This window comes from Halictus rubicundus, chromosome 7 (assembly GCF_050948215.1).
Source record: "Halictus rubicundus isolate RS-2024b chromosome 7, iyHalRubi1_principal, whole genome shotgun sequence".
NCBI classification, from domain to species: Eukaryota; Metazoa; Arthropoda; class Insecta; order Hymenoptera; family Halictidae; genus Halictus; species Halictus rubicundus.
Genome location: NC_135155.1, coordinates 9,539,606 through 9,560,707, shown reverse-complemented (window position 1 = coordinate 9,560,707; position 21,102 = coordinate 9,539,606). Strand labels below are relative to the sequence as shown.

The window sequence follows — 21,102 nt, the reverse complement described above, 5'->3', positions numbered from 1 at the left end:
AGGTGTGACAGATTTTGAATTTTATACAGCGTGTCTGATTTATTTGGAAACGGTGAATATCTCGAAAAATATACGGAAAAGATTTTCAGAAGAATGTTGTTGGTTTTTTAGAGGCAATGATTCTAATGCTCATTTGACTTTGCGATGCCCTTGAAAGGACAGATAATGCATTTAAATTTTTGGATAGGAAGATTTCTTATTGCAATGTACATCGGGTATTTAGACGTTTTGAAAACACTACTTGCGTGTGCATATTGCACCGATCGAAGGCAAGGAATAAAATTTGAAGAGGAGTATTATAAAAAATCGGTCGGCCACCGCGGTTTTCATGAATATCGATATTCTCCTCGAAGTGGTGCGAAGCAGAAGCGGATTTAAACCGACGGGGTATTGAATTATCATTTTTCACGTTTCCCACTGAAATATTCATAGAAGAAATATTCTCCCCTCATTCGTCGCCGTCATAACTATAAAATGAACCATTCGCGTTCCACTTTACGTGCTAACAGACGCGAGAAGATTAGATTATTTCTAGTAACTTGAATGTTGTAACGAAATCGTGGATTCGCGCTTCGTAAAATTTCATTACGCGAGGTGTAAAGAGAATTATGCTTGTCGGTGCGCGTTTACGCATGTACGGAAGACAGAACCGGATACGGTAATCAACTTCCCCCGGGGTATTTTAAACAGCTTTGTCTCGATCCACATTACTCGGCAAGAACAACTATATTAACGGTCCTCCAATAATCCCATCGTTATGTTGGACTTTAATCCGATTATTCGACCGGTGTGTTATAATTAACCGCGTTTATTAGCTGCCGCGTAATCTCGCTGCCGGTATCGTGTGCATCGCATTCGCAGCGTCGCGTTCCCGGTTTTCCAACTCGTTACTAAAATACACGTGACCGACAACGGCGAGCCGTTACCGCCGGTGTTCTCAAAATATTAGTTCAGTATAGTATCCGCATCGACTTTTCGCTTTCCTTTTTTTTTTCTCGTATATCCGTAATAAGTACAATCGATAAATCGATAGCAATTTCGCAACCGCCGACCACCTTCGTAATACATTCCCCGAGCTGAGTCAGAAATAATCGCTCGCAGCCTTCAGAAATTTCGTGGTCTCGCATAATGTCGCTCTTTTAGTAAGTACAGGCGAATTTCACCGCCCGGAGAGCTTAGATTGCAAAGTTCGAAGGGCCGGGGACCTGGAATCGTCGAATTTGAATATGATACACAGACGAATACATTAAAACGACCCGGGGACGAAAGCCGCTTTCATCCTTCCATTATTTTACACGTTACTTTATACTACGAACGTTTCTACTGCCTTGAGCACAGAGGATGCAAGCGGAAATCTCAAATAATGCAGAGTGAAACAGAGTTTCTACTGTTAAAAGTAACTTATCGTTCCTCAGATTGGACTACACTTCTTCCGATTTGACGATAATTGAGAAGTCAAAATTTGTATGCTTCCAAGAAATTATTCCGCGTCAGTCCTCGTCAGAACTTGTACCGTGGGATGGCTTTTGAAAAATGTGGTTCATGTTTCAAGTAGAACCTATCGAGAAGTTCGGAGGTTGCTGGGTCGACAATGGAAGTGTTCAATAAATAGACGAAGCGTGAAGCATTGTACACCGTGCGGAGGGCGGTTCAACTTCAACAAAAGAAGTTACCGGTTCCTCGCGCTAGCTACCATCCAGCGATCAAAGATTCCCGGTGTGGCCACGTTGCCTCCCCTTCCCGTTTAGGAAACTATAAATCCCCGTGTTTCACTTTCAGGAGCCAAGACCGCGAGCGGGTCTTCGTCGTTGCGCGCCGCGCCGCGCCGCGCGTCTGAACTTTCACGCGACACGACGCGGCGGGGCTCTTTGTTACAGTGATAAATGCGACCTACAGCCGCGCCCGACCTCACGCATAAAATAAAGCGCTAAAGTATTAAGTAGGGCTTACGGGGGGCGAGAGTCATAACGATTCACCCTCTTGAATCAAGTGGTGCCCGTCAGCCTTCTTCGTCGCTCCCGCACGCGCACCCCCCGTCGTTGTTTGCGAGGAGCACTTTCGTCAGGGGCTGCCTCGGTGACAACGAGGCGACGGAAACTTTTGTCCGACGCTCCCAGGTGTCCCACCCCCGTCGATGTTTCTTTCTTTCGGTTTCTTCGGTTTTTACGAGCTCCCCGGCTACCACCGTAACCTCCTCTGTTTCTTTTCTTTTTTTTTTTTTGTTTCGTTTATTTATACATGGCAAAACGACCGCGGCTATTTGCTGACGACTGTGAGGACGAATCGGGTTGCGACTGGATTGCCGGACTTCCCGAGGTTTTTGGATAATTAAAAAGTACTCGTTTGTTAGTGTTCTTTTTCGTTTGCTGAGAACCGGACGTGAGTCTTCTTTTATTAGCAGTGCTGTACGCTCCTGTGATACTCGGTAGTTTAATTATTGTGAGTATTATTCTAGAACTCTTCTAGAGCGAGAAAGTTTGTATTATTACCACGCTCGGTACTCGGTAACTTTTTACTTTCATACGCTTCTCAGAAATGGTTGCATACAGTATTCCATTATTTTCACACTTCGAGAAATTGTGTATATACTTTGTCCGTAAACTTCTTTAGTACTTTAATGTATTTTTCATGATTTCTTAAAATTACAAATGTTGAATCTAAATTCTAGTTTTCTAGTAGCCAGATTAAATTGGGAGTTACAGTGGTTACTCGATATATGTCCAAAATACGGGTCTAGTCAGAGACATATATCGGCCAGGAGATAGGCGAAGCTCTACCTCGCGGGGTATACCCTGCGGCAGTGGGCATAGTTCTGGGGCTTTTATGAGTTAGGTATTTGGGACATATATAGAGTAATCACTGTATTTGTACTAGGATCAAGAACTAGAATTCAAAGAAGTAGATTCACAGATATGTAACAGGACTTGATACATGAGGATTCGATCTATTTATAACTGCCATAAAATCGTCAAAAGCATCCAACTTGCAAGGGTTAAATAAATACGTGTAATTTAACGCAAGTATAAAGGAATAGCAGCTTGTAATGTCGAAAATAGAAAATGGGTGAACAAAATAGTAAGGAATGATCGATGCTGTCCTAATTTGCAAACTCGTTGAAATCGCGAAAAGCGTAGCTAAAAGAATATGTGTGCTCATTAGAACGTTGCACCCTCAGTTCAGACTCGTATTTCTTCAGCCACTTCTTGTGCTCAAAAATGAAAAACACATTAAAAATTCTGGAAAAAAGACGGATGGAACACTACGCGGTCGCCATCTCCGGTGTCCGCTAACGAGACCTACTTCGCGAGCATCGAAAAATCGCTTCTCGGGGCCGAATGAACCCAGGTTCCGGACACGGCGGAGCTGCCGGGAGACGCCTGGAGTGTGACATTTCGACCGCACTTTCGAGGACAGCAGAAAACACAGTGAACGCGAGCTGTATTTCAACTGCAGAAGCATTTAGGCGTCGCGCTCGGGGCGATCCCGAGCACCAGCAACTGAGTGCTGGAACAATTATAAGTACCGCCGGAAGTCACCTCCACCCTCGTCCTCCCGTTCGCCCTCTCTGCGCCCTGTTCTCACCCCCTGCGACACCGAACGCCCCGTTCCGCCTGCTCGCACGCTTCCCTTCGTCCTTCCGTTCGCGTACATCCGTCGCTGTCTCTTTCTGCCGAACAGTCTTTTACCCGTTCCTCCACCCCTCCACGCCATCATGCCCGGGGGGTATTTTGTCACCACCGTAATTATATTTCCCCCTTCAACCGATTCTTCGGGCGCCAGCCAGGAGAAAATATCAATACTGCCGTTAACCGGCGCGGCGGCCAGGACGAGCCCTGACTCGGCGCCTGCACCGAACGACGCTGACGATAGGGGTTCTGCTGATGATAGCCCGATTAAGATTAGAGGATGTTACCAGAATTAAAGAGGTCTCTCCCGCTGTCGCTGAAATTTTATGCTAACCGCGCTGGCCAACGCACGCGTTCTCTCAAAGTGTTTACGACACGGGTGGCTGGGACGTTTAGTCTTCTTTATTGACCCTTCGATGACGGTGCTCGAATTTATCGCGATCCGACAGTTGATAAACGTCATCTGGTCTGAGGTAGATGTCATCTAGATTCAACATCTAGTAATCGATATGAATTGCAAGCTGTTTAATTGAGGATCCAAAGGACACCCGATGAAGTACCTTTAAAAATACGTTTAACGAACTATTTCAGTACACTGAAGTGTACACGGTATGATTTCCGTATTTCCCATTACCAAAGATTTTTTCCGAGTTTCCGGAGTTCGCTGTCTTCGGTTTTTATCGACCCAGCCCTCACGAACTTTTACACTTTATCCCCTTATTGCATTACCACGTTCTCGGAGATTTTCCGTTATTGGTTTCGCTATTTTCGCCAACCATTTCGCTCCGTTCTAATGAATAGTATTTCTGTTCGGCAGACAGTTCATAAACCGGAAACATTTTTTGCGTATATATGCGTACATTGATCTCCTGTAATGTTGCGCGAATAAATTCACACGTTAAAATAGCACAAATGACACGTGAGATGTTGTATTATAAAATATGCTCGATACTTGATACTCGAAATTTGATATTCACTCAACCAGATTGATGGCTTCTATTGTTGTATACCGCAGCGGGAACTCGCGAGATAATGCTCGACTATAAATAAACAATTCTGTCGCGGCTATAAAATGTGATAACTAGGTCTCCCGAGGATGTATCGCACGGCAATTTGTTCTCTCGAGGACAACGAATACCATAGCTGGGTCCCCGGAGAGCGTGGAATGCAATAACAGGTCCTATGAAGTCATGGTACGTGGTAACTAGGACCCATTGAGTTGAGGAATGTGGTAACTAGGTCCTCGGAGACCGTGCAACGTAATAACTGCACTTGTTTAAACCGTGGAACACTAAACCTTTTCGAACACCATGAAACATGCTAACGAGCATATTAAAACGAACTCGAGAGATCTAAACGGGCGTAGTAGCCGAGTTCTAGAAACTCCAGAATCCTGGGACACAGTTTCCAATATTCATCCACAGGTGCATCTTCAATTTTCAAAATTTCAAATTGTAGTTACCTGTGCGATTTTTTCATATTAAAAAGATGGGTTGTAAGTAAAGAAAATAATACCTGCAAACTGAAACTTTAAGGCTCCGAGTTTTCTCAGCGTTGGAACGAATGATTATACAGGATGTCCCAAAAATGTTCCTTGAGAGGATTCCTGAGTTCATTTGAAGTAACTCTTGCCCATGAAAAACACCGAATTCGGCATTGACATTGGCCGGACCGGGATCTGTCCACTGTAGCTCTGATTGGTCCGTGATTTTCGTCAATGACTCCTTAACAAAGCCGCGGAGAACATTTTCACAACGGGAAAAGTTATTTTAAATGATCTCAGGAATCTCCTCTGTCAAGGAGGTACATTCTTTGGACATCTGTATAGTCATTCGTTCCAACTCGAGAGCTGAGAAAACTCAGGGGCCTTAGAGTTTGGGGTATTTTTTGTCATAATTCTGATAATTCAATGGAATTAAAAAAAAAAGATTCACTGAACGTTCCAAGGTCCTGAGCTCCAGATTACGTTTCCGAAGGTTTCACCGTGACCCCGACTTGTTACGAGCCCGAAGGCTAGAATTTCAATTCGCGAGCACCCTGTCCAGAAGTATGTTGAACAAACTGCGCCTCTGGATTCTAGAACGCTGGCGCGTGACGCGATCTGCTCAAACTTCCGGGCGTATCTACCTCTTTCATAAAGCAGTACCTGGGGCTCCCGGAAGTTGGCTAAAACTTTGAATGGCTATTGGACAGCTTGAAACTTCGCGGCGCCCCGCCGAACCCCGTAGTTCGCGCTTCATCGAGCGACAACCGAAGCGTTTGGTACTCACGTTCTCGACGGTAGGACTCGGCAGCGCCCACTGCACTGTGGAAGTTGCGGCCGCTGCGCTCACAGGACGTCTTTTGTTTACGAAGTCGACTGGCAGACTGTAATCGTCGCACAAGGAGACCTGTAAACACAATAGATGCCATGTAGACTCGCGGAACGTAACCGGAACAGCCGACGACGCGATCAACGTGCTAGCGTACAACCTAACCATACTAAACGGGAAGTAAGGCTAATAATTCTTTATGATTCGCGAGATTTTCGCAATTTCTTTCCACTTGACGTGATCAAACTAGTATACGTACAACTGTTGAATCGTCAAATGTTTAAAGCATTAACCCCTTGCCATACAATATCGAGTCGGACTCGTGATGAAGATTCATTCATATTATTAACCCTTAGCACTCGAATGGCGACTGTAAGGCGTCACTAAAAATTGCTGTATCATTATAAAGTTGTTTGTATTTAATAAATTACTAAACACTTCAGTATTGTACGTGTAAATCACACCATTTTCGTATGTATAACATGAAAGAATATACATAGAAGAGATATATTCTAGGTGGGAAGAAATGTTTCATTTTGGAGTTAAAATAGCTTCGAGCGCAAAGGGTTAATTTCCTTTAAACCGAGATAAAATTCTATTTTGTTGTAGTTGATATATATTGTAGAAAACATAGGCATACAATAAATATAAACTAAATCTTTTTTTTCTCTGAAATTCTGAACGATGAAGAAGTTCTAATCGTTATAATCACAAAATAAGTAGTAGTGCAAAGGGTTCAAAGGAAGAAATTCGAGTAAAATTTCGATCCGAACATAAACGACCCTGTCCTCGGAGGGTCAAGTTTAAAATCATATGTACATCTGTCTAGATTCGTCTTTCTCTCTCCGAAGAGTCGCTCATGGAACGGTTATAGCGTCGCTTTATCAAACAGCGATTTTTCATTTAAATCTTGCTGGCCAGTTTGACGTGCTCTCAAAACGACGCTTGGCAAAGTATTCCTCACTCTCGCAGATTTATGTAACAGACATTTGTCCGGGGACCCTTAAAAACGTAGAAACCCCCCTGGTTCGCTGATGCCCGCTTAAAATTCATTAGCGGAACACGTACGTTTCAACCCGTTGGTCCGCAATTACCTCCAGCGGAAACGAAAACACGGTCGGCTCGTTAAAAAGGCATCTCGGAATTAAATCGGATAATCGTAGCCGGCTTGTATCCACGTGCCTCGGTCGGGCCGGTCCCTCGTTCGCAACAATATCCTGCACGCGTCTCGGAAAAAGGGAAAAATCGGCAGCCGGGCCATAGTCCGTTAATCCCGGGACAACGGGGGGTTGGGCCTGGGCTCTCCCAAGGCACCGGATGCCTCGGCCGGCAAAAATCTCCGATGGCGAGCGTAAAAACAAAAATCGCGGGAATAAAGAATGGCCGAACGCCGAGGCGGATAAAGGACCGGCGGCACAGCCAGGGGTTTGGAACCACACCCCTTCCCTCCACCCCCGAACCCCTCTCTTGCACGATGGCATCGTGAGTAGCGCGCGGATTTCTGCCACTCGACAAATCGCAGGGTAAGCACCCGTAGCCCCTCAACCCCCCCGGCCCTAAGTCCCAATCGTCGACGACCGGACCAGCTCATCAGCGATATTTACTGTCTGTCGGTGAATCGATCTATTGACGGTCGCATCTACTCTATCCACCTTCCCGCGGCCTCTATCCTCCCCTACGCCACCCCGTGGACGTCCCCCTTGTCTTCCCACCCCCTGTACGACAGCGTGGCTCTGCCTGCCCGATCGCGCAGTCAGCGAGCAGCCCACGGACCACCACCTACGTCTGTGCATGCATATAAATCGAGACAATCGCGGATCCCCGGGGGCGGCTTATCACGGTGGAGTTGAGTCCGGGGTTGGGGGTAGTCCGGGTAGACCGGCCCGAGAGAGAGAGAGAGAAAGAGAGTAAGGGTGGGGAGCTGCGAGAGGGTTGGAAAATGAGAGTTCAAAAGTGGGAGTGTCAGACAATTAGACTGTCAGAGTGAGAATCAAAATTTGATAGTGATAGAGAGTCAGAGATTTATTTCATCGACAGAGTCAGATAATGAAAGTGTTAGGGAACGAGTGAGTTACCGAGCGATGGATTTAAACAGTGGCAAAAGCAAAATATCAAGGACAATTAGAGAATAGTGAAAAAGCGAGAAAGTGAGAGAGTTAGAGACCGAGAGAGTCGAAAAATGAAAGAGACAGACAGCAGGAGAACGTGACTGCGGGAAAGTGGAAGGGCGAGAGGGTAAAATGCAGAAAGGGTGAGGGAGTAAAACAGTGAGAACACGAGAGAGAGAGAAAGAGATTGAGGACGAGAGTGACGGTATGGAGAGCGTGGGGTGTAGGACGATATGGGGGGGATGGGGTTTGTTCCTGAGCGGAGGCCCTACATGCAAATGGTCTGCATTTATTGTAAGCAAAGAGTGCCGTATGAATATGTGAAGTGGGAAATGAAACAAAAAGGGAAGTGGAGGGGAAGGGAAAAAAGGCGAACGTTAGCAGGGGTAGAGTCTCGCAAAGCCGTAAGACCTAACGGATCGAACGAAAACGGAAATGCTCGGGACCAGCCGATGTCCACACGTTTTCAAGCGACTTCAGGATAATAATGGGCATGAAGGGAGCAACGCTTGGAGAACGGAGAAAACTGGACGGGCTTAACGACGAATGCTGTTAGCGTTGCGAACAATGCACGGTCCACTGCGAGATAGGAATTATTAGCAACCGTAGCGTTGTTGTTTCTTTTTTTTTTTTTTTTGTTGTTTTCTATGCGTCGTTGGTTACGTAAGGGTGAAAGGAATGTATTGTGTTCGAAATAATCATGGAGATTTGTTCCTCGGGTCTGTGATATTATTTTTATTTCAATGGACTTGATTCCGCTTTAGCGGCGTCGCGAACTGTGAATGCGTTTGTTGTCGTGGGACATGAAAGTCTAGGTGCGCGGCTAAATGTAACAATAATTGCATTAATTACTGGAACATGAGGATTAATTATATCCGGCGACCGTTTACACAGTGGAAGCTTCGGTAGCAGCTGGGATGTTACCGCGAGTTAATATAGTAATGAACGCGTCGCGCTTTCCGGGTTGTTCTTACCGCCCTATAGCCGGAATTACGTCATTGTTAATTCTATTGCTATGATTATTTTAGATAGTCCACTTCGTTTGACGGCACGCGTAGGAAAAGAGAAATGTGGAAGTACGAAAGTATAGAAGTCTAGAGATATAGAAGTATAGAAGTGCAGAAACGTTGAAATATAGAAATATAGAAATATAGAAATATAGAAATATAGAAATATAGAAATATAGAAATATAGAAATATAGAAATATAGAAATATAGAAATATAGAAATATAGAAATATAGAAATATAGAAATATAGAAATATAGAAATATAGAAATATAGAAATATAGAAATATAGAAATATAGAAATATAGAAATATAGAAATATAGAAATATAGAAATATAGAAATATAGAAATATAGAAATATAGAAATATAGAAATATAGAAATATAGAAATATAGAAATATAGAAATATAGAAATATAGAAATATAGAAATATAGAAATATAGAAATATAGAAACATAGAAATATAGTAATACAGAAATATAGAAATAACATAGAAATAATATACAAATAATATAGAAATATAGAAATATAAAAATATAGAAGTATAGAAGTACAGAAGCATAGCAACATTGTAGAAATATAGGTATAAAAAATTAAATTAAAGGGAAAGGACAAATACAAAGATTTAAATGCCTGCGTGAAGTGCAAAATTGTCTCGTTTGAAATCGCGAGTTTGATGCTAAGTGGTATAGTGTTTCGTGAAGTTGGTCGGCTTCAGAGTAACCACCGCCGCAGTCAACAGTAATACTTCTCGTTCTGTTAGAGGAAGCCAAATGCGAACTAGGCCGACTGGCCATCGTGCTAGAACGGTCAATGGAATCTCGAGAAACCGCCAAATACCCGGCAGCTAAAGCGTAACGTTTCATTGTCCCGAATTATAGCCATTTGAGAGAGACAACAGCGTTCGTGGATATATCTCGCCATCTTCCCCCGCAATATTCACGATTAAATTGGCTCTGCCTAAATCAGTGCTCTGTCAAATTGTGCCGAAAGAATTTTAAGCACAGTTTGCACAGTTCTCGTATGCGTAGAGTTTGTTACCAACGATTAATGTATCTTTCATTCCGTCACTCCTCCCATTTTTCATATTCCACATTGTTAGTCGAGTAGTCGATAAAATGTTTAACACTAAACCTACCAAGGCCGGTCAAATTGACCTTTCCAAGCTTCTGCGTACAATTTCGTACCCACAACATTATCACATCGCGAAGTTGTTCATCTACTAATTCATTCAGCAACAAATTGACTATTATCTACGTTCAATCTATTAACAATAATTTTTTTTAAGGTCCAGTCATTAGACTGGAACACGTGTACAAGAAGTGTCGGTAGGTTTAGTGTTAATGATGGGAGAAGAAGATGGTTTTAATAGTCACGTCGAGTAGAGTGAGCACATTGTGCCTGACTATAACAGGCTTTCTCTACTTGCAGCGAACATGGTAAGTCATGAACAGTATTACTAGACTCGATCTCTTTTGAATGAAATATAGTTCAACAAGGTAAACATAAGTACTTATGAAATGACTTAATACACATTTTTAAATATTATACGATCAAGAATAAAATAAATTTTCGTCGCAAAGGTGAAACCAATAAAACACGTCTTCAGAATTTTTTTAAGCAAACTCTATTCATTGATCGGACCTTTATATTGATTCCCGCGCAGCCTTGTCCCTAATAACGCGATATTCTTCATTAAATTGAACCTTTTCTTTTTATTATTCAAGCAAACCTGAATTTTATCGTGAATAATAAAACCGCAGCAGATTGGACCGGGCTTAATAGATTCCATTCACGCCTCTGACGTCTTTCAAAGTGATTTGTTTTCTCATAAATCTTCGGGGAGCGTATAAATTTTCCGTGGCAGCTCGGAAGAGTCGGGCGAGTGCCCGACATTTATGAAGTGGCCACGTTGCCCGGCGGTTTTTCGCCTCGCGTCGAAACAATGGCGGTTCCTTCATTAGAAATTGTTAAAAAGCAACCGGGAGCGGCGACAGAAAAAAAGAAATTGGGGTCGACAACGTTTCCGGCGCAACGAGAATTATCTCGGCACACCTCGACGGCGCACACTCGAAAGCCAGTTTCGCGCTTGGAATATTTACTTTCGGCAGCCTTCTTGTTTCCGCGAGCTTTTCCCTTCTGTACGATTTAATTGTTGCCGCAAAGGTTTCTCGAACGACATAGTCTATTAAAACTCGAATGCAGAGTCAGAATGACGCTTTGTGTTTCGTGGGAAAAGCGCTTTTGAATTGAAACGACAAGTTCAGGGTATTCTTGAGAAAATTCTGAATAATTTGAAAATTTCTCGGCCAAAGAACGGTCTTAAAAAGTGAACTTGTGAAAGCAAAGGCTTCAGAGTGATCCTTCAATTTCGTAGAGTGGTGTGTTTAGCCGGGAAAACGTGCTCTAATCCGCGAAACGTTACAGTCGACCGTATCGCAGGCGAGGGTTCCGCGGGAAAAGGATCGGATACAAGTAAAATAACGGGGCGAATGTTGCAAACCGATACTCTTCCGGGAGTATCGGGGCAATATACGAGCGTTAATTCCGTTCATCGGCGGCCGGCAGAGAGAAAAAAAAGGCGCAAGGGTCGAATGATCCCCCTCGATCCTACGGGAGGACCCTAACCGATCTCGTCGAAGGAGACGCAACGACGGGTTCTCGTTACAGAAAGGCATTCCGCGCGGCCGAGATTAAGCGGGAATATTTAGCAAATGTTTCACATAAATCAAAGCGGCGCAATATGTTCCGAGTTCGGAGCGAGGCTATGTAAATTCATGGTAATATCGCTCGGCCTCCCCGCGGAGAGGAGAGCCTCGATACGTGGGCGGAGGGGAACAAAGTCGAGGGGGACTCGAACGAACGGAGACCAGGCAGGGACAATCGGATAAAGGGGCACGCCGTTTATGATCGAAACGCTCCGAGTATTATTCAAGAATTAGGCCAGTGGTATTCACGAACTGCATGAAATTCCCCAAGTCTTACAGTTTACATTTACAATTTACATTTTTAAGCTGCACAATGAATTCAAAGTGCAGTTACCATATTGATTTAATCTTCGAAGGAACGTGTACTTAACGAATTCTTTTATCAGTTTTTAGAGAATTAAACAATTTCACGTAATTACCGTATACATTTTTCAATATACACATGAAAACGATTGCTCAATTTTTATCGAGAACAGCGAATGTTGGAAAAATGTAAAGTTGATGCAATTATTAACAGAATGGGGTGGCGGTGACGGGAAAACGAAGTAATAGAAACGGGATAGCGTTAGAAGGAGCCGGGAATAGAGCAAGGGGGAAGGGAAAGAGAGAGAGAGAGAGAGGAGAGTGGAGAGCAAAGCCCGAAAGAGGGTAGCGGCCGCGTATTTCATGAACCCCTAAAGCAGCCCTAAGCATTGCTGCAACCGCCACAATCCCATTCATTCTCTTTATGGGCTCCCAAGTATTCGGGAGCGGGCTTGAATAAATCGGAAATTTGCCCCGGGGAAACGGGCTGGCCCCCTTCTCGCGATTTACCTACGACTTTCGAACTGGTCATTCGCGTTTACAACCCCTGTGCTCCTGTGACTTATCATCTTGTATCGGACCCTGCATGCTACCTCCGCTGTTAATATCGATACGATTCGAAATATGCAATAACACGGAAGATATTACTAATCCTCGGACCGCGGACCTTTTTTTACAACCGTACAAACGACGAGTCTCGGGATCATGCGCAGATTTATTTCTCAATGTTTTTGAACACACTTTTGAAGGCCTTTGTGTCGTTTTTAATGCAACAGCTACTTGTTTTAAAATAATTAAAAATATTTGCTCCTTTAACCTAGCTCTTCCAAAAATCATTTCTGCTACGTGCAAATTCATGTTGCAAACTGCAATCTAACAGAACTGAATTTAACTGTTCATTCAACTAGCATTTAATATTATCAGATTAGAGGTTTCAACTTTTAAGAATGATGATTTTAGTTCGACGAAAAGCTAACGAGTTCAAAGTGAAATCTCAAATCACCTGAAATTAAATAGATTAAACCGAAGCTCTAAATAGTTCGCCTATTAAATCCCGAAAGCTCACGGTAGTTAACAATACCGATTACAAATTGCTTGCGGAAATTATTGCCGCATGGAGCACACGGTTTAATTGATATTCGGGCATAAATTAAGGGGAAACGATCTGCCGGCTTGCAGCGAGAGTTTCGTAAAACTATGATAGAGCGAGGTGAATGGATCATTCCGTTCCTGCGTCTAACTATGCGGGGAACGTGTGCCGTGAGACCGTGAAATGCTCAGAGCTATTTACCCAGCGGAATATCACGCGAGACAGAAGCCATAAAACATGGTGCTAAGCGTTCCATAATTCTCGAGCGCGGTATAATTCCGTTGTACTTTAGAATGTATTTCGTATAAGTCGAGCCTGAAAACGAGAGAAACATTTTCACAAATGTACTTTCGTTGTCGCCGGTGCGTATGATTTCGGCCGCATATTTTCAAACCGGAGGATAGCCGAATCACGCGCAAACAGATCGATCACGATGACACAATTAACCCCTAACTTGGAAGGGTTGCAACTTGAATAGCTAAGGGTCCTGACGCCGATGCCTGTACGGAATCCCTAAACGCTCGTTAGTAAACTGTAAATCTAGCATCTCAACAGGCAATTTGCATCTGAATCCAGATACGCAAATTACGGTACACAAAAGAGTCTGATCGGAATCGGAAATTCCTGCGCGTGCGGATTTGTCTCTGCAATCAACTTTGACAATCGGTTCTGCGAAAGAAATTTCATTAAAATGTATTGTCATCGTCCCCCAACTTAGCTGTATAATAATTTCCTGCATCCGGCCAACCTAGAATCCCCATTAAATGGTTTTATTTTGTATGAGGATTCTTAAAGCAGACATTAATTAAAATTCCTCCCACAGATTTTGTGCCATAAAGTCAACTGTCCAGAAATAAGCACAAGAAATAGCACAATTGACAATTTTACATCGAACAGTGTGTGTGTATCGTTTAAAAGAAAATGATAATGTCAGGAAAATACTTTGAAGATATAAAGTCGTACAAATAAACATTGAGGGGTTTCTGTCAGCGTGTTTTACACATCCGAAGATGGCATAAATCCGTAAAATCCAGGGACTAATATTCACGAGTTTACACAGTCTTAATTTTGTCTACGAAGAAGTGTAACGAAGGCGTGAAATTGAAAGATAACAGGTTTCACCAAATTTCCCGGGGTATTAGCTCTCGACGCTGCAGAATAAACACCAATGGATTCCCAACAATATTTACACGACTTGCCTCCTGAGAAGATTTCGCGGATAATCCCGAAAGAAAACTCGAATTGACGAACGATCGTACCTAACGGTTATCCTCTTAACGAATTTCGACAAATTTAACAAGAACTATACACCGAGCCCGTCAAAACAACGGCTCTGGAATTTTTTCTTTTACAATTCCTGAAATTATACAAATTTCGTTTAGTACACTTCCCTATTCATGTTACCATAAAAATCCTATAAAATCGGAGTAAATTCAATCCTGTTATTATTACGGAGACATCAGTCTCGTTTAGGGCTGGGTAGATCTGGTGTCGACGCGACAGTGCCGACCACCAGTGACTATCAACGTCTCCGCAAAGCCGGCAAATCAAAATGATCAAATTTTGCACTCATCTCCCCCCGAAGAAATTTTTTCTTTTACAATTCCTGAAATTATACAAATTTCGTTTAGTACACTTCCCTATTCATGTTACCATAAAAATCCTATAAAATCGGAGTAAATTCAATCCTGTTATTATTACGGAGACGTCAGTCTCGTTTAGGGCTGGGTAGATCTGGTGTCAACGCGACAGTGCCGACCACCAGTGACTATCAACGTCTCCGCAAAGCCGGCAAATCAAAATGATCAAATTTTGCACTCATCTCCCCCCGAAGAAATTTTTTCTTTTACAATTCCTGAAATTATACAAATTTCGTTTAGTACACTTCCCTATTCATGTTACCATAAAAATCCCATAAAATCTGAGTAAATTCAATCCTGTTATTATTACAGAGACATCAGTCTCGTTTAGGGCTGGGTAGATCTGGTGTCGACGCGACAGTGCCGACCACCAGTGACTATCAACGTCTCCGCAAAGCCGGCAAATCAAAATGATCAAATTTTGCACTCATCTCCCCCCGAAGAAATTTTTTCTTTTACAATTCCTGAAATTATACAAATTTCGTTTAGTACACTTCCCTATTCATGTTACCATAAAAATCCTATAAAATCGGAGTAAATTCAATCCTGTTATTATTACGGAGACGTCAGTCTCGTTTAGGGCTGGGTAGATCTAGTGTTGACACGACAGTGCCGACCACCAGTGACTATCAACGTCTCCGCAAAGCCGGCAAATCAAAATGATCAAATTTTGCACTCATCTCCCCCCGAAGAAATTTTTTCTTTTACAATTCCTGAAATTATACAAATTTCGTTTAGTACACTTCCCTATTCATGTTACCATAAAAATCCTATAAAATCGGAGTAAATTCAATCCTGTTATTATTACGGAGACGTCAGTCTCGTTTAGGGCTGGGTAGATCTAGTGTTGACACGACAGTGCCGACCACCAGTGACTATCAACGTCTCCGCAAAGCCGGCAAATCAAAATGATCAAATTTTGCACTTAACTCCCCCCGAAGGTTCCCCAACGCACTCTGTCGCGCGAGAATCAAGAAATAGTGAGTCAGCGGGACGGGCCCATTACAACGACTAATCATGATCGATGACAAGTGAAGGTCTCCGATACGAAATCCTTCGTGGAGGAGGATCTTCATCTTCCGCGCGCAGATATATATCGTCCCCGGTCCACTAACAGGGTAAACGCGTTAAAGTTTCACGAGGTCCAGTCTGCACACGAGACCGAACTTACTCGGAGCTATTCAACATCGTTTTCCGGAGGTAGGTACGCGACGGACCCTTGGATTGGTTCTACAAAGAGCTCCTCAAGCATCTCCGTTTTTTCTTCTCTCGGCTCGTTTTTCTTCGTTCGCTGTATTATATTAGTCGGTCCCGTGGGTAACGTTCGCGCGACGTTCGATGGCTTGAAAAATCAGGTCGTTCCAGACGACACAATGAAGTCTGCACGTGTTGTTCGCAGTACGGTTTATTCTGCGTTCAGCATTCATTGAAGAATAACAAATAGCACGCATAAATGTACAAGTTGATTTCAAGAGTTTTTGACAGGTTAGAACGCCGCCATATTGCTCTGTACTTATGCGTTATCCAATGACCAGAGCACCGCAAGCGCACACAAGCAGCCATTTTGGAGCGGTAATTCGAATTCCTGATGCTTACATTTAGGGGTGTGCGAGAAACCGAAATATCGGGAACCCGATGGTCGAGACGAGTCGGGTCGGGTCGGGCTCCCGAAAATTTCGAGATCCCTCGAAGGAATCGGGTTTCCCGAAAATTTCGAGAACATAACATATGCCACTCTTGAAAATAATTCACGATTCTTTAGGGAATCCCGATTATTTCGAGAATCCCGACTCTTTCGGGAATCCTGACTTTTTCGGGAATCTCGAAATTTTCGGTTACCCCGTCACGACCCCATATTTCGAGTTCTCGCACACCCCTGCTTACATTTTATCGGAGCGGATCCACTCACTGGAAACCAATATTTGAAATCGGCCAAATTTACATGCGTGTACCTTGTGAATCAGTGAACTCCGGCGATTAAAATTTACATTTTTAGCATTTCCTCGTCAAAATCTATACGATTATATAAAAAAAGGTTGAAAATCATTGGTCCCCCAAAGTGAAGCTCAGCCTTTGAGTCCTTTCTGGCTGTGTTCTAATTCAATTGCACATTCACGAGCTTTGGCGTTATTTTATTGAGTATAGCGAATTTGTTTGGGACCTACAAAATGCGAAAAGGCGAGGGTGTACTTCCAGTTTCACAAAACTTAAGTTTTCATTTTATTTCGATAAATAAATTACCTTGATTTCATGGAAGCTTCAAGGAAGCTAAGTCGGCACTCAGTTAAGAGTGAATCGAAAGTGCATGAAACATTACTTAATGATTTTTTGATTACACTAAATGAGCCAAACAAGCAGAATAGCTAGAATAGCGACGGTCCCTTGGATTTCAAGATATCCGAACTCTGCGACGGAAAAAAATTGCAGGGTCACCGAGAACACCGCCCGAGGGAATCTTCTTTTTTCCGGCGGCTCTTGAACTCCGACATTCCGGGAAGGCACCGAAGAAGTTACAATCAAACACACGATCAAAGTCCGAACTTAATCGAGATGGAACGAGTCAATACAGAATCCAACGGAACAAATACTGCGGGACGTCAATAGACGGTGGAAGAAGCGGGAGCAAAGAAATCCGTGATTCCCCGATTAGAGGACACCGTCTGGAAGGTCCCTTCGTCTTCATTTAAACGAATACGCGTGTCCCTCGGCCCTTTGGTCCTTCCAATAGGACAGAAATGTGCCGCGGAAGGACCACAGGCCTTTTTGTCGCATCCTCCGACCCCCTGCTTGTTGGGTCACGAAGGGTCGCGCGGGCCGAGGTCTCTTCAAAGACGGGACGAAACACGGCTCAAAGTCAGAGAGAAGAGCAGTTCGTCCTCTACGAGTGGAAACAGGTCTATGCAATAAGATGGCGGACAGGGGAACGGTCTCTAATCGGCCGGTATCTTCAGACTTAGCCGTCTTTCTTGCCGTTCCGCCGATCTCCTGCCACCGATCCCGCAGCCACCTGACAAAGGTTCTTTAACGAGACCCTTCACCCTACGCCAAGATGAAAGACCGGCTCTTGAATATTACGTTCCTATTTAATCACCCGCAATTTCACCCATTGTCACCTGGCAAGCAGCTTCTCAGGTGAAAGATCGCCATACCTCGCGCTGCTTTTTAATTGCCTTAATGAATCGCTCACCGCGTCACGCAAACCCTCGCGACGGCTGCTTCTCAATCTGTCAAAGGATTTATTCGGTTGTACCAACTTTCGTATCGTTTTCGTTCTCACACTGTAGTTTAATACTTGATAATTAATATTTATCAAACTAAATTGCAATAAAAAATGGAAAGAAAATTAAAATAACATATGTATATGTTGGAACAGTAAGTTCAGCATAATACAACCAGAATTTGCGCCTCTACGTACGTACGTAACGTACACCTCTGTTGGTCGGGTTGCCGCATTTTAGGTGGATTTTTAATTGCTAATAACTCAAAAATGAAGCCGAAATCGTAATTTTTTATTCTTCATTTTCGTGTTATATTGTCTTGGAGAACCACCTCATAAATTTTCTCCCACCTGTAGTCGAACACCCTGTGTAAAAGATTGACACATTAAATTTATATTTAATTATTCCCACGTGCATCCAGCATAAATATTCGTTCAACAAATTACGAAACAGTATTGTCTCCACTTTCTCAGGTGGTCTCCCACTCTCCGTGCGATTGTCCTCGAAGACGGAAACTTTGGACAAAGCGTAGCTTGGACAACCATCATCAGCTCCTCCCAAAGGGTTGAAGGGCCACCCCCAAAGGGATCTTCACCGCGATGCTCAATTATACGGCGCGTAAGGACACAAGGAGAGCAGCCCCAAGATCTCGAAACTTCGGCTACGTGGTCTTACGCATCGCGTAAGTCGACTTCATCGGTCAGACCAACTCCAGGTGGACGAATTACTGCTGGTCGTTAGAGTTCTTGGCGGGTCGCGATAGACGCTCGAAAACCGGGTCCACCCTCGTCCGCATCCCTCCAGGTAAAAGTTTAAACGCCCCTTCAGAACTGCTCGAATTCACCGCGATGAATGCGTGCGCGGGGGATTGCACTCGACGCCCCCGCCAAGGCGAAATAATTAACTTTTTTCAACAACGAGACGGGCCAGGCAAATAGAAATTTTTCATCGTGAAATGTATATGAAAATTTCAACGATCGATGGCGGAGTTATTATTATTTCCCCCCATTCACGATATACAGAAAACCGCGGTAGAAATAGTGTTAAAAAATCCGCCTCTATCATTTCCGAAAGATCCGTATTCCGAGGATTGAAGTAGTAACTATCAATTTATAAAAATATGAAAGTTTCTCGGTGTTCGTCGGGGTTGCTCCTTTGAAAGGGAATAAAACGTGGCGCGAGGGTGTCGAAATCGCGTGGAAAAGGTTCCATTAGCATCGACGAGCGAGTCGTCTGAGGATAATCTCAGCAGCCCGCAGCAACGGGACTAGTTGCTCGTCGGAAGGGTTGGATCGCGCTGCAACCCCTGCAGGTGGCACACACACGCGCGCACACACAACCTTCCACGTCGCCTTCTGGCCCCTCCGGTGTACGTGTAGATACTCGTAGAAACGTCGTGATTGTTCCGCCGGTTTCTCTATTGGGATAAACGTCGACCCCTCCTTATCACCCCTTATCCTATGATGGAGAGGGTCCTCCCGCAGTCGCGGGAACGGAACCCCATCGCCTAAGGGGCTGCTAATTGATTTTAGAAGTTCCTCCGCCGGGCCATCTCCGCCAGCATCGTCGCGATACATACACCTACGGACGGGGCCGACGCGGGGCCGAGTTTCTTGTGAAAGACACCGACATGCTTCCTACCGTCACGCTATAAGAGTCCTGTTCTCCTAAGTCGTCTTACTGGATTCCCTGAGAAACACCAGCATCCTCGGCCACCCTTGTTTCTCGTTAAACGCAGCTCAACCCGGGAGGACCCTCTCTTTATCCCGGAGAGAAATCGAACTTCTCCCATCGCCGTAACAGAAACACGCTAGACGCTATCCGCTTTGCGCTCTCTTTGTACGCTCCGCAACTTGTTCTTGCAGATCGATCGACTATTGACAACAGAGGCGCGCCGGGAACGTTTCAAACTAAAAGGGTGCGCGTGGGAAGATCAGACGTCGATCTGCAACGACTTCCTCCTCTGGCTTCTCTTGGGATAGTGATTTGCAATAAAGATGCCATTGTGAGCAGACAGTTTTCTGTTAGCTTAGGTTTCTGCCTTTGTTTTAATCCATATAAGGAATTTTTCACTCAGTTAGGAGAGTGTGAAAGTTCTCTGAAGTTCAAAATAGGTGCGAAAGCTAATTTCACTGTATTCTGGATGGTCTGTACTCCAGCTATTCTAAGAATGTTTTAATACGTTAACTGCTGAATTGGCAGTTCAACGAACCACGGAATTACATTTTTATTAATCTTCAAAACAACGATCAAATGTTTACTCTTGCGTCTCACAGTTTCTCACGGAATTGGAAGTTTAGTTACATCTTCCTTCAGGTCGGTAAGAGGTAAACTATGGACAGTAATAAATGACCTTGAAAATGTTGACGAGCTCGACACGAAACGGGCTACAAACCCATGAATCATTGTGTTTCATTTGAAACAACGAAAGTCACCTTGAGATCTCGGAAGCGACCCGACCTAAACAAATCTGGCGGCCATCGCAAGACGCCCCAAGTTTTATTTGGAACACAGTTTTTTTAATGAAGCCTATCGCACACTTAACAACATCGTACTTGAACGACACAGGACCACCGCTAACGTATTCATTCTCATCAAAAGGGGGAAAAAGGAAAAAGAAGAGTATCTAAGTTAATTTAACACATAGTATAGAAGATAGTTGCGTAAAATGTGATACCCCGCCGATTGTAAACTACAAGGTCTCAGTTAGGTTACCACAGTTGCAATCTGTATCTCCGAAGTGCCTCGCGTTCGCTCGTCAACCCGCTCATTTTCTAAACGTGGCCTCGCCCGATCGTCGCGCGGAGATCTTCAATTGAAGTTGCTCTACAGGATGGCAGCCTCGTCGCTGGTCAATCAGACTGCATTCAGACGCGCGAGGAAGAGTTAGGAGAATCCAGCAGAGCCGAACAAGTCGCAACGACGACCTTTTTTTGTCTGTATCTTTCTTTAGAAAGTAAGAGGGCGTAGATCAGGAGTGTAATAGCGAGGCGATGGCTACTGCGGGGTCTCGGGTTTAACGACGCAATCAAGCAGATCGTAGGAAAGGCACGATACTTAAAGAGCAGACACGGGCTCGAGGTGATAACA

General features: G+C 43.9%; 2 protein-coding genes across 2 annotated transcripts in view; one reads left to right on the top strand and one right to left on the bottom strand.

Annotated features, from left to right (window-relative positions):
- Nucleotides 1-21,102, bottom strand: part of Hwt (SH2 domain-containing adapter heavyweight) — a 272,150-nt gene that overhangs the window by 62,302 nt on the left and 188,746 nt on the right. Inside the window, exon 3 of the mRNA XM_076791075.1 lies at nt 5,897-6,016. Within this exon, the coding sequence (XP_076647190.1) occupies nt 5,897-6,016 (120 nt within the window). The remainder of the gene's footprint in view (nt 1-5,896; nt 6,017-21,102) is intronic.
- The window catches only part of LOC143355901 (uncharacterized), a 279,512-nt gene that overhangs the window by 238,606 nt on the left and 19,804 nt on the right, over nt 1-21,102 (top strand). The gene's annotated exons all lie outside the window — the stretch shown is intronic.